At 44.5% G+C, this 13,561-nt stretch overlaps 1 protein-coding gene across 9 annotated transcripts in view; it reads right to left on the minus strand.

The window, feature by feature from the left end:
- Positions 1-13,561, minus strand: part of DLG1 (discs large MAGUK scaffold protein 1) — a 140,335-nt gene that overhangs the window by 56,486 nt on the left and 70,288 nt on the right. For 5 of the 9 annotated variants that reach the window (XM_054983019.1, XM_054983016.1, XM_054983018.1 and 2 more), the window contains exons 5-7: positions 11,255-11,344; positions 1,201-1,254; positions 162-212 (exon numbers count right to left, since the gene is read on the minus strand). In XM_054983019.1, the coding sequence (XP_054838994.1) occupies positions 162-212; positions 1,201-1,254; positions 11,255-11,344 (195 nt within the window). The remainder of the gene's footprint in view (positions 1-161; positions 213-1,200; positions 1,255-11,254; positions 11,345-13,561) is intronic. The other 4 variants (XM_054983023.1, XM_054983022.1, XM_054983021.1 and 1 more) reach the window with 1 other exon arrangement.

Genomic DNA, 13,561 nt, shown 5'->3' on the forward strand with positions numbered 1-13,561 from the left:
TAAAACATTGGCACCATATAAATACAGTTATCAAAATTGCAAACAGGTAGAGCACACAAAAGAATTTCTTTTCAGATTCTTTGAGCAACAACACTCTATGAAGAGATGGGAGGCGAGAAAAAGAATTTGTCCCCAAGCAACTAGAAAGAAAGACTATTTACCCGTTCCAGAGTAATTTCTTCATATTCATACTCTGCATCAGTGCCATTGACCTAAAGAAATACAAAAATATCCATGACACATCTGCCACCTACTCAGGGACCAACCTGCAAGCGGCAGAGACAGGCGAGGCGGGCAGGGCTGCGTTTCTGAGGGAGAGGGGGCCCTTGGCTTCCGAGGTGGGGGGAATGGACACTTGTGGACAGTTGTTGGCGAGTGCCAGGCTGCCAGACCAGAAGGTCTTCTGGCCTCATCCAGCACAGCTTTTCTCCTGACGGCTGAGCACCACATGGCCACCAGTCCTTCCCATGCAGGCCCTGCGCAACCGGCATGGACCCTGACCAGGCCCTGCAAGCATTCCAGCACCACTTTGGGGAAAAAATGGCTCCCAGGCCGCTGCCGTAACACAGAAGGGCGACCACACTTCCCTTAAATACTCTCGGAAGGACATGTGACGATGCAAACCACAAAATGAAAACTCGCATTTATCTCGGGTCTTGGAGAAAGACACTTTCAACTAAGAGCAAACTAAGAGCAAAATGAGAAGCGGGGGGAAGATTTCATGAAAGTAGCACCACAGCGCAATATTCTACAAATGCTGACAGTGGGATTGTCTGACTTGCTCAAAACAAATCTTTTGAGAACATCTGTCAGTGACATTTGTGTTTTGCAAAGAGGATTGAACAGGGCAGATACTGGGCCTGTAAAATTTTGTGGATCTCCTCTGGATACCTTTTTAAAAACCAGCTTTACGCCTGAGATTTCTCAGTCCTCTGGGAGAGCAGCCAGTTTCAGTCACAGGATTTTTTCAGGAATTCTTCCAGAGCCCATCAATGTGCACGATCCCGATCGAAGTTCTTGCCAGTTTCTAGCCTGCTTACTGGCCCCATGCTCTGGCCCTTGTCCACCTGCCCCAGCTCTGGAGTCAGCCTTGAGTGACAGCTGGAGAAGCCAAAACACGTGGTTCTCCGCCCTGGCACAAAGGCTCTCTGGAGAGATACAGTGGTGCCTGATAGAAATACTGGCCAGCGGAAGACTTACATAGGTGGGTGTCTCCGGAGCTTCTGTGTTGATCACCAGTGGGGGTGGATTTGCCTTGAAAGTAAAGGAAAGATCCATGTTAGAAGGAACATCAAAAGAGAAGCAACGATTCCCTCCTAGTCACTGCTAACTGCCACTCACTGGAATGGAACAGCTCAGCTGAGTAACCTGCAGCCCAAGCAGATCAAGCTTCTTGGGAAGAAACAAACTCGCCAGTTCAACCACCTCTAGCACTGCAGCCTGTTTCAAAGCCAGAAAGTGACATGCCTCCTGGTCGTTTGCACCCCACAAACCTTCCCAAACCTGTGCAAGGCCCAGGAATCCTCCTCTCTGACTAGCCAACAGAAAAAAGGGGACTGGCTTTCCTTTGCGAACAGAACAGGAAAAAGAGCCTCTGCCTATCATCTCTGAGAATTCTTGGAGAGCAAGTGAGGTACTCGATGCAGGAAAATGTTGTCCCCATCTTCAAGAGGGGGAAAAAGGAGGAACTAGGTAACTACCGACCTGTCAACATGACGTCCCTACTTAGAAACCTTCTAGAACAAATCATCAGTCAGTCCTTGAGCATTTAGAAAAGACAGCTGTGGTTATTAAAAGCTAGCACAGGTTCCTCAGAATAAGTCGTGTCAGACTAACCTTATCTCCTTTTTTGAGAGAGTTACTACTTTGCTGGATCAGGGGAATGCTGTGGACGTGGTTTATCCTGATTTCAGTAAGGCTTTTTGATAAGGTTCCACATGATATTCTTGTTGACAAGTCGGTAAAATGTGGGTTGGGTGCTACTACTGTTAGGGGGAATTGTAATTGGTTGACAAATCGCACCCAAACAGTACTTGTTAATGGGTCCTCACCCTCTTGGAGGAGAGTGACAAGTGGAGTGCCTCAGGGATCCGTCCTGGGCTCTGTGTTGTTCAACATCTTTATAAACTACTTGGGTGACAGAACAGAGAGGGTGCTCATTACATTTGCAGATGATACTAAATTGGGACAAGTTGCAAATACAGTAGAAGACAGAATCAAGATTCAGGATGATCTTGACTGGCTAGAAAACTGGGCTAGAACTAACAAAATGAATTTCAACAGAGATAAACATAAGGAAAAATCAAAGGTATAGTAGGTATAGGATGGGGGAGACGTGTCTTAGCAGCAGTGCATGTGAAAAGGATCTAGGGGTCTTAGTAGCTCATACACTGAACATGAGTCAGCAGTGTGATGTGGCAGCTATAAAGGTAAATGCGATTTTAGGCTGTATCAACAGAAGTATCATGCCCAGATCACGTGAAGCCGTGGCATTAATTTATGCTGCTCTGGTGAGACCTCACTTTGAGTATTGTGTTCCATTTGGGGCACCACAGTTAAAAAGGATAGTGGCAAGCTGGAACGTGTCCAAAGGAGGGCAACGAAGATGGTGAGGGGGTGTGTGGAGACCAAGTCCTATGAGGAAAGGTTGAAGGAGCTCGGGATGTTGAGCCTGGAGAGGAGACAACTGAGAGGTGATAGGATAACCATCTTCAAGTATATGAAGGGCTGTCGTGCAGAGAATGGAGCGGTTTTATGTTGCCCAAATTAAAATTAAATCAAAGTTTTCAGCTAAACATTAGGAAGGACTACCTGACAGTCAGAGCGGTCCCTCAGTGGAACAGGCTTCCTCGGGAAGTGGTGGGCTCTCCTTCGCTATCCTTCTTTGGAGGTTTTAAGCAGAAGCTATATGGCTATTTGTCAGCAATGCTGATTCTATCACTGGGAATGAACTTAGGCAGATTGTGAAAGGGAGGGCAGGAAGGGATGAGCCGGTGCTCGGCTCTTTTGGCTACCTTGTAGTCAGGAAGGAACTTCCCTCCAGGCAGGATTGGCTAGGGATCCTGGAGGTTTTTTGCCTTCCTCTGGGCACTGAGCAGGGGTCACTGGGGAAGTGCGGGGGATTTAAATTCCCTGCATGGTGCATGATGTTGGACTAGATGACCCTTGGGGTCCCTTTCACCTCTATTTTTCTATGGTTTCTGTTATTTATTTCCCCAAAATGGGGGGGGGGAGTATTTCTAATTATATGGCACCTTTTGCCACATGGAACATTCCAGGAAGCTTACACTATGTAAAAACTCAACAAATATGAAGCCGTGAAGACAGATGCAACCGACATTTTAAAACCTTGGAAAACACAATGGAGGAGAAATGGTAAAGTGGCAAGATGACTACTGTTCTTTGTGATGTGATGCCTCTGGCTTCACAGAAGCATCTCTACAACCCATGTGCAGCAGGACATTTTCACACCAGGCTGTGGATTGTGAAGAAGAGTATGGCTGGGAGAGAAATGAGGGCAGGAAATGGGATGTGGAGCGCTTGTGAAGCCCTCACCCAAGGTCAGTTGCGGCTGCAATTCTATCAGGAGCCGGATTATCCCGTATCTTGTACTATTAAGAAACAAGTCTCAGAAAATCGCGGCCTTCTGTTCTCTTGGCAAACTACTCTTGTTGATATGTAGCTCTCTGCATCTGGCTTGCATCAGAAAACTGTACACTGCAGGCATTTTGGCTTTGTAATTGTAACACACACACACACACACACACTCCTTAAGGATCATCCACAGCCTGTTTTGGGAACCACTTCTGGATTAATGACTGGAATGTGGGGCTGGACGTTATCTTTGCAGGAAGCCACAATTTCTTTTGGGGAGCAACAGGACTATCTGACCACTCTGGTGAGGCTTGGAAAAGGGGTACACATAATCATCCCTTTGCCAGCATTAGGCTCCCCCTCCAATAGGGATTCCATTCAGAAAGGAACATGCAAACAAAACGGAAGCCGTTTCATTCCACAGATGACGGAACTGTCGTATATGCCTCTTGCATATCTGCCATGATTGTATGTTGTTTCTGACTTTGGCCTCTGAGAGTACGGGAAGTTCTTTATTGCTGTACTGCCAGAAGGTTATCTTGCAAGTGTTTACTTGCTCTTTCTCGCTCCACGGAGCCAGTGTCCTTGGATGCCAGCTAGACTGGCTGGAGATGTAGCCGTCTTGAGAACTGAAAGATACTACACCGAATTGGCTCTGGGTGTATTTTGAACATATCCCACGCTTTCAACTCACAGCTCACAAATTTCCAACAATATAATTGCAATTCCTGCAATACCCAAGACAGCATAATAAAAACAGCAACGATAAATCCAAAAAAGAGGTTGTAATCAATAAGCATCAGGAAATAAAGAGACACAACAAAGCCAGTAGTCAGTAATTCTCAGTCACAGCAGCACAAAATATATTTATATCCCTGCTTTTCTACACAATGCAGTTTACACAGCCATCTAAAATAATACAAATGCAAATACTTGCAGTATGAATTAAAAACAACAAGAAACATGCAATAAAGTGGCTATAACTTGCAGGTTCCCAGGAAAGCAGGGTTGGAGGTGAGGCGGGCAGGCTTAATATTTATTTATAGCCCAGAGTTTCAATCTGGCAGTTTACATGGCAATTAAATCAACAGGACTGATAAAAAATACAATACTTGCCAGAGTGTCAAAAACAGCACTGTAGCTTAAATAAATTTGTTAGAGTACCCTTAAAAGCAACCAACACATATAAACAGCCCAACCGTCAGCTAGGCCAACAAAACTCAAAGCAGCATGCGCAGATAGCAAAGGCTGTCTAAAATCTTTCACAGTCAGTGGAACCTCTGAAAATAAGACCAGTGGTAGGTAAAACTTCCTAAGAAAATCCAACAATATACATTCTTCGTTGTTTCTTCTTTTATTTTGTTTTGTATTGGCTTTCTCCCCTTGTTTGTTAATAAATTGTTATTTTATTTATTTATTTATTTGACAAATACAGCACCGCAGAGTAGAGGTGGAAGGATGACAGATACATTGACGAAGAACCAGAAATCTTTGAAAGTGAAGTGAAAGCTGCACTTAAAGCAACTGGGAGAAACAAATCATCAGGAGTAGATGGTATACCATTAGAGCTATTTAACACTACAGAAATTGATCCCATCTAAATCTTAACAAGAATCTGTCGACAAATATGGAAAACAAAACAATGGCCCACAGACTGGAAATGCTCAGACTAAATTCCAATTCAAAAGTGGGGGGTGTGTGCCAAAAAGTGCAGCAACTTCACTGAACTCATGCATTAATTTTCAAAGCAAACAGAGTGATGCTCAACAGCAAAGACTTTCACCACATATGGAACAAGGAATGCCAGAGATTCACGCTGGATTCAGAACAGGAAGAGGCACTAGAGACTGACGACGGCTAATGAAATATACCAGGGAATTTCAGAAGAAAATCAGCCTATGTTTAATAGATGACAGCAAAGCTTTTGATTTTATGGCTCATGAAAAGCTATGGAGAGTGTTAAAAGAAATGGGGGTGCCACAACATCTGATTGTTTTCATGTGCAACCTGTACTCTTGACGAGGGGCTACTGGTAGGACAGAATATGGAGAAGCAGAATGGTTTCCAATTGACAAAAGTATCAGACAAAGATGCATATTATCTCCCTACCTGTTCAACCTCTATGCAGAGCATATCATAAGGAAAGCTGGATTAGATTTAGAAGAAAGTGGAGTGAAAATTGGTGGAAGGAACATTAACGATTTGAGATATGCAGGTGACAGCATGTTACTGGCAGTGAAGACTTGAAATGACTACTGATGAAGGTTAAAGGAGAAAGCGCCAAAGCAGGATTACAAATGAACATCAAGAAGAAAAAAGTAATGACTAAGGGTGTGTAATTCAGGTTTCAGATTCAGGTTAAATACCCAAATCTGACCCCATTCGGAAAGATTCGGAAATGCCAAAGCAAAGCTTTCTGAAGCGATTTGGGTCATTTCGGAAAGCTTCAGGAGCAGCCGGCAGCACTTTGCTGGCTCTTTGCATTTGCAAACAGCCAGCAAAGTTCTGCTGCTTTCAAGCTTCCCGCTCTTTTTTACCACAAGAGAGGGGGAGAAGTAACGAGTGACTCACTACAACCTCCTCCTTCCCCCTCCCATATGGTAAAAAAGGCAGGAAGCTTGGAAGCAATTTTCTTGCTGTTTGCAAAGTTGCATAGTACAAGGGGGAAGAGGGAGGGGAATGGAGAAGGGATGGGGGAGTTAGGAGTGTCCAATCCCTGCAGCATTTCTCCTTCCAGCCAATGGGGATTCTCTGGAAGGAGAGTGCCTTTTTTGAAATGCTGCAGGGATTTAAATTGGAGGCTTGACCTTTGATCAGCTTCCATTTTTCCCTGGCCTAGAGAGACATTGAAACTTCCTGCTGGATTCTCTTGTCTCTGTGGTGGCCTGGGACTTGGCTGGCCTTCTGGACTCATCTGGACTGACTGACTGCGTGGATTCCTTGGTGAGACTCACCACTGGACCTGCTGAGCTTCTGGACCTAACTGGACCTGCACCTGAAGACTGGTAGGAGAGTCATTGACTCACTGGGTTTTCTCCTTGGGGGAAGGGAGTTGGTTGGTTGTCTGGGTAGGTGGGAGGGGGAAGTGAAGGGAAAATTTTTAAACTTTTTAAATTTTAATTATAATTTATTTTTTTTCTGATTGAGTTATTTCTTGCTGCCAAGAGGGAGAGGGAGAGGGAGAGGTGGCCTTTCGTTTGAGTGGCTGGGGCATTTGTTTTTGGAAGGGTGGCTTGGCTTGCTGGGTTTGAGTGCTTCTGCTTGGCTACAGTTTGTGTTAATTTGGTTTTAAATTGGTGTTTACTGTTTTCTTTTTTACCTGTGTTTTTTACATTTTCTGTGTCTCTGGCTTGTGGGGGGGGGGTGGCCTTTCTGGGCCTGCATTTGTTTGTGCTTGTTTGGTTTAAGACTGCTGTTTTCTAGTATATGTGCATTTTAAGTTTTCTGTGTCTCTGGCTTGTTGGGGGGGGGTCTGTGTGTTGGAGGGGGGGCTTTACAGATTGTTCCTGTTTCCTTTATTGATTTTTTTTTGGTGAGCTGTCTTGGGGGGGGGTTGTTGTCTAGTTTTGAAGTTCTTTCGGGGGTCCAATATGGTCCAGTATGCAAGCTTTGTTGCTGAATGGGCAGGGGGTTGGGACTAGATGGTTTGTAAGACCCTTTCAACCCTAGGATTCTATAATTGTACATTGCTATTACATGTAAAATATCTTAGATTTCTTTGCAGGTATCATATAGCATTTACTATAAAAGGTGCTAATCCAGGTAACAGATCAGGGTCTTGCTGAAAGAAAACTCATGTGAGAAAATTATGCTAATCTGTGAACTTATGTAACGAGACAGTTCCCGTGTCTAAAACCAAGTTTCAACTTGCCAAGAGAAAGATGGATCTCTCTCCGGGGAAGCCGAAAGCAGTTAGTCTTTAGACCTGTCAAACAGATAAGTTCTTTGAACCAGCTGTTTATCAGTACATTTATTTATATAGGGTTCAATATTGCTTTGCAACTCCCCATCAAACACACAGACACCAATCTAGAGTTTATTTCACTTTATTGAAAATACACCCTAGTTTTTTAATGAAGCAAGCAATCAAAATATAAATGGCTATTAATATGAATCCTATAACAACAGAACATAGAAAGGCAATAAGAAATAAGTTCACTAACATTTCTCAATAAATCCTAAGTTCAACATTGCTCAAAGTTTCTATGAAATACATAGGTAGAAATAGTTTCTCACCTAGATTCTCCCAAGAGATCTCTTCCATCAGTACCCTGCTTATTCTTTCTGTGTTTGCAATGATATACCTAATCATATGCAAATATTTAGGGTCTATTCACATGATAGCACAAACAAATATTGATTGGTTTGACACTTCACTGAATATTCATAATTTCATAGTACAGCCTTCGAATTAGTTAAAAAATTATGTCATAATCTGTACTGCAGGAAAATACTATAAATCTCTGACAAGTGTCAAGAAAAGTTAAGTTGGACGATCACCATTGGTTGAATCTCTGATAGAGGAACATCAATCTCGGTAGAGTCCACTATTTTAATTAATTGTCAAAGGATGAAAGCACACCTGTTGAATTACCTTATACATAGAAAAAATACACTGAAAGTTCATGTAAAGTTTAAAAGTTCATCTAGAGAGTATAGAAGCTAGGCCTAGTATTGTTCAGTATTGATCATTGGCATATGATCTTAATCTATATTGGCATAACACTTCAATACATTTCACAGCAAATCTGATTCTGAATCAATCTTAGATTTGATAGAGATTGTTAGGTGAATTAATCTTTGTTGCTTGTATTTGTTCCATTCTTATCAGTTCTACCTGAACAGTCATTTGTATTTTGATATCTTGTTTTATTTAAAGGAGTAGAGTTTATTTCAATTAAAAACACACACAACTCTAATGAGAAGTCTCTGTATGTCTTGATTGAAAGTGTTAAAACAGGAGGAACCCATATAAATTACTTGTCCTAAACGACAGGTTCCTCCAAAGACAGATCTCTGTTTTTGGGTCTCGGAGCTGATCAGCGTTGGGATAGAAAGCTTAACACGAAACAGTCAGAAAGCCTTACTGGGACCAGATAAGCATTCCATTACAGCTCACCAAGCTTCGTGTTAAGCAACACCCATGGAAAGGAAACTCCAGACTTGAGGAGCCTCAGCCAAAAAGGCCCAGCCATGCTTGCCGTGCTTCCTTGGGCACGTGGGCATATTCTGAGTTGGGCCTGGGAAGAGGACTGTAACTGGTGCGGGGGGGGGGGAGTACACATGGGGCAGCTTCATTCTGTGCCAACTGAATTTTCTGAACTGTCTTCCGAGGCAGCCCCGTATACATGGTGTTGCAGTAGTTTACGTTGGAAGCAACTAGAGCATGGTTAAGCGCTGGCCAAATCACACTGCTCAAGGAAGGGCTGCAGCCGCCAGATCAGCCGAAGCGGATCAAAGGCACACTGGAGCACAGAAGAGATCTCTGTAGACCAGGACCGACCAGCACACCAAGCTGCAAGCCCACTCATTCCGGAGAAAGGGCTCTGAGGAGAACCAGCTGTGTCCTCTCTCACTGCTCGGCGGGACTGCTGGCAGTAGCAGTAGCACCTCCATCACTTCAGTTCAGTTGGCCCTCAGCCTGCCCATGACTCAGGGACTGCTCAGAGCCAGCACTCTCTCTCCTGGCACGTGCACCTGCTTTCCTCTGACCCCTCACTCCAAACCCCCAGCAATTCCACTAAGGATGTCTCTCAAGGCTAGAGTCCAACTTTAGAAAGTTTATTCAAAGCACACACAAAGACAGATGAGGAAGATTTGTAAAGGGAAACACAGAATTTGGGAAACAAAAACCACAATTTCCAGCGAATTCAAAATCACATGATTCTCAGGTCTTGCGGGGGGGGGGGGTCTCTGTCAAGCATTCCAAGGTTCCCTACCAACCCCTCTCTTCTTGCTAGTCCTTAATTTGTGGGTTCTATGTTAGTCTTTCACAAATAAGAAAATGGGAGACTTATTCAAATGTTCCCCCTCCAAGAAGGTCCACACCGATAAACGGGTTCCCCAGGATCAAGTGGGTTCCCCCTTCTGCACTTTTCAATTTGTGGGCACAGATACAGGGCAGGCTGCACACTTCACCGGAGGGATGAGCCTGGGGGGAAATTTCCCTTCACGGTTCCATCACGCGTGGCTGGGCTCTCCGTGGTCTTCCTTCAGAGGTGTACTTGGCAGCCATCTTGGCGTCGAGTCCTCGAGGCTGATGTGATCTGCCCTTTCCCCAGCTCATGACATGGAAGGTTTGGCCAGCTAAGAACCTCACAGAAAGAACTGGCCTCGTACAGTCAGACAGCAGAAAGGGCATTTCTTCAACAAGAGCAGCACCAGATGTGACGCTGAAGGAGCTGCCACAGGACGCTTCTTGCATAAATTTGCTTCTGGACACGCTGCATGAAAGCAGTGCCTCACGGCTGGGAGTTGCATTTTATTGTGAATGTTTTAAATTGTGATTTATAAGCTACCTTGAGCATGAGGAAAGGGTGCATATAAATACTTTAATAAATACTTTAATAAATAAATACATTTTAAAAACTAAAGTGGAGAAAAAGGAGGGGCAGATAGATAATCCTTGTTTCTTTGCAACTTTCATAGGTAGATTAATGGATTTTTCTCATGTATAATAAAGTATTAATGCTACATTTTTGAAAACAGGAAACAGATGCATCCTCTTTGTTACATAAGAGTAGAATTGGGATTGCCACGCTCCCCAGCAACTGCAGTTTTGTGTTAGAATTTTTATAGGCTCCCACGCTCCTTACTTTCTGCAAGCGATGCAGAACGGAATTATTCAAGAGGGCTTTTTGCTCAGACAGGAGGGCTGTGCTGTAAGAAAGCGCTCTCCAAAGGGGTGCCTAAGAAAGAGAGAGGGGCTGTAGTCTTCACTACTATGTACTGTCCATTGCAGTGCACATAACCCTCCTGGGTAAGCTGCTATGTTGCTTGACAGGTCAGTCCTAGAATGGCTTATGCTCCGTTCCAGCATTTCTTTAACTCTGTATTGGATTTCTGCAGGTTTGAAATCTTTGCAAATTTGCACTTATACACTCCATTACATTATTTATTGAAATTATTTGAAATTGACTGTACTGACTTATATTATATAATTTGCTTTGAGTATTAGTGAGAAAGGCAAACTATAACTGACATAAATAAAAACAAATGAATAAATAAATAAGGATGGTGGGGCTTCAAAGGTTTGACCCAGTAGAGGTCCCCCGCATGGACAACCCGACATTCTTCCCCCCTCCTCCAGAGTATGTCGGTGTGGGGCTGGGAATTCTGTCTGGTCTTGAAAATTCTTGCGCACTGAGGACAGGTTCTTCCCAGATACGGGGTTCCACTCGAAACAGAATGTCTTAAAAGACACGCCTTTCCTGAAGAGTCACCCTGCAATATACTGAAGCCTTGGTTTTGTCAAGATGGGTGCAGATGACAGGTGGCATGTCAAAGCAGCACCGATTCCATGATTATCAGCAGCCCATGCAAACAACACTCAGCCAACCTTACAGAAACAGCCCAGCACAAAAAGCTGCATGCAGTAACAGAAACATTCATATCAATAAAGACGGTAATAAGCATAAAATGGCAAAAAAGGAATAAAAACCTGTGATATGGAGGATGGGATGAATGTGGCCTCGGCAGGGACTGGCAGTACAGAGACAATGGGAGGAGAGAGCGGAGCCGCTTCTGTAGTCTAAAATCATCAATGAAGAAAGGTCAAAAGAGCAACGCAACAGTTGTGGACAAGCACTCCAACAAAGGACCCAGCAGACAAGCGGCCTGGTTGTAGCCGTCGGCCGGCCGGCCGGCCGTTCTTTGGGAGAGGCACCCCCCCCCATCTATGTCCCCAGGACACAGCACACCCCCAAGCCGCCTCTCCTCCCCCCCCCCCACAGGCAGAGGGGGAGGCCAAAGTGGCTCTCCTACATCACCCAGTGATAAACTTCCCAGGCCCGTGAGAGGCAAGGGGCTCAGGATTCTGATTCAAAGCCCATTCAAGCTCAACTTGCTACTGCAAACTTCCGGACACAGGGGACCCTCCCCCGCCACACTCCCACTTACGCCTGACTGGCCAAAGGGAACCTTTCAGACAATTATTTTAGAATGGCATTTTGAACAACTACTGGGCACTGGAGTCATGGTTTGCACATGTTTATTTTAAACATGGCTTGGGTTGCGGTTCAAGGGAAGGGAAACAGGAATGCCCGGCCAATAGCAGAGCTCTTCTCTGCCCAACAAAGGGAGCAGTAGCACCACCCCGGGTGATTCATACTTTGAACAAGAGCTGCTTCATATGTCAGGGACGCTTCCCAGCTCAGCAGCACAGCACTGGCTCCCCCTGACTCCTGCAACCACATACTCTGCTCATACACACAAGTAGCACACATCTATCCCAGCAAAAGCATTTTTCTCAATGCAGAAATTTAAGATGAATGATCAAACAATCATTTCAGATCTCCACTGTAACATCAAAAAAACACTCATCGATACTATTAATATAACATTTTAAAAGAGTGAAATGTGATAATTTTAAAGAATGCCCCCTCAATCAGTTTATTTTATTTATATCCCTCCTTTCTTCCAGTGGGGACCCAGAGTGGCTTACGTTGTTCTCCCTTCCTCTATTTCATCCTCACAACAACAACCCTGTAAGGTGGGTTAGGCTGAGCGGGCGCGACCAGCTCAGGGTAGCCAGCCTCACAAGCTCTCACAGCAGAGTGAAGAAGCCCCTCCCCAGATCCCAGCCCAACACTCTACCACCACACCATGCAGATGCGCACATGCGCACACTCTCTCACTACTGAACTGCCCTTGTGAAAGGAAACAACTGCTTGACAAATGTGCGCAAGTCTTGGGGAAGCCCCTGCGCTGATTTTTAGGGACGTGTGCACAGAAACACAGCCATCGCCTGTCACCAGGAAATAAACCAAGAGCAAGCTGTTAATAATCAGATAATGTTAAGTCCCAAGGAATTGGTTGAGATAAAATAGAAAAAACATCAAGGAAGGCGACAGTTTGTTTCCCACGCGATGGACACACCCTTTAGCAAATTCTGTGGAGAGCTCTTAGATGGAAGGAAAACAAAACAGCTGAAATAAAGCAGGCCCTCGCCCTGATGTAGGGGGGCCAGGATCACCAGCTATGCTCCAAGGAGCCCAGGGGGTGGCCATGGGAGGCCGGGCAGTTGGAGAGCAAGTTCCTGGACCCGGGCACCCAGGATGCACCATCACTCTGCAGCTCTGAACCCGGGTTTTTCGAGCCTTAATCTGACACGCCAACCACGCTGTGACCCTGATCTCTGCAAGCCGAAAAGCCTGCTGGAGACGGAGATCCCACCAGAGCAGGACGCAGCAGGGCTCAGCTGCAGGAGACTGTAACAGACGGCTTGTCTGCCTCTCATTAAAGCATCCGCTGAACAGACTTAAGACCTTTATCTTAATTCTGAGTCGTTTTCAGACTATTAAAGGAGACCTGGAAAACAGCTCTCTCCTTCGAAGCGGCTGCTTATCAATACAAATTATTTATAGGGTTCTTCTTGCGAAACCTTTCCCCGTCAAGACACACAGAGTCCTCTCTAGAGTTTAAGTACCCTTTTATTGAAATACACTCTAGTCGTTTTAAAAATAGATATGCTTATTAATATAAAACCTACAAAGATGGAACAAGTAAAGGCAGTAAGAAATATGTTTCCTACCACTTCTAAATTAACTCTTAAGTTAAAATCAAGCAGTTTTTCTATGAACTGCACCAAGATTTCCCTTAGCACATGACCAAGGTAAGATTCCCACCTAGAACTTCATGAGACCACCTTTCCAGCCACAACTCTGATTGAATGATCTGAGTTGACCCTTCTTATAGGTTATGAGCAAAAATCTAAGATCTTTTTTCATGCTTTAAGCTTTATTATTTA

This window comes from Eublepharis macularius, chromosome 6 (genome assembly GCF_028583425.1).
Source record: "Eublepharis macularius isolate TG4126 chromosome 6, MPM_Emac_v1.0, whole genome shotgun sequence".
NCBI classification, from domain to species: Eukaryota; Metazoa; Chordata; class Lepidosauria; order Squamata; family Eublepharidae; genus Eublepharis; species Eublepharis macularius.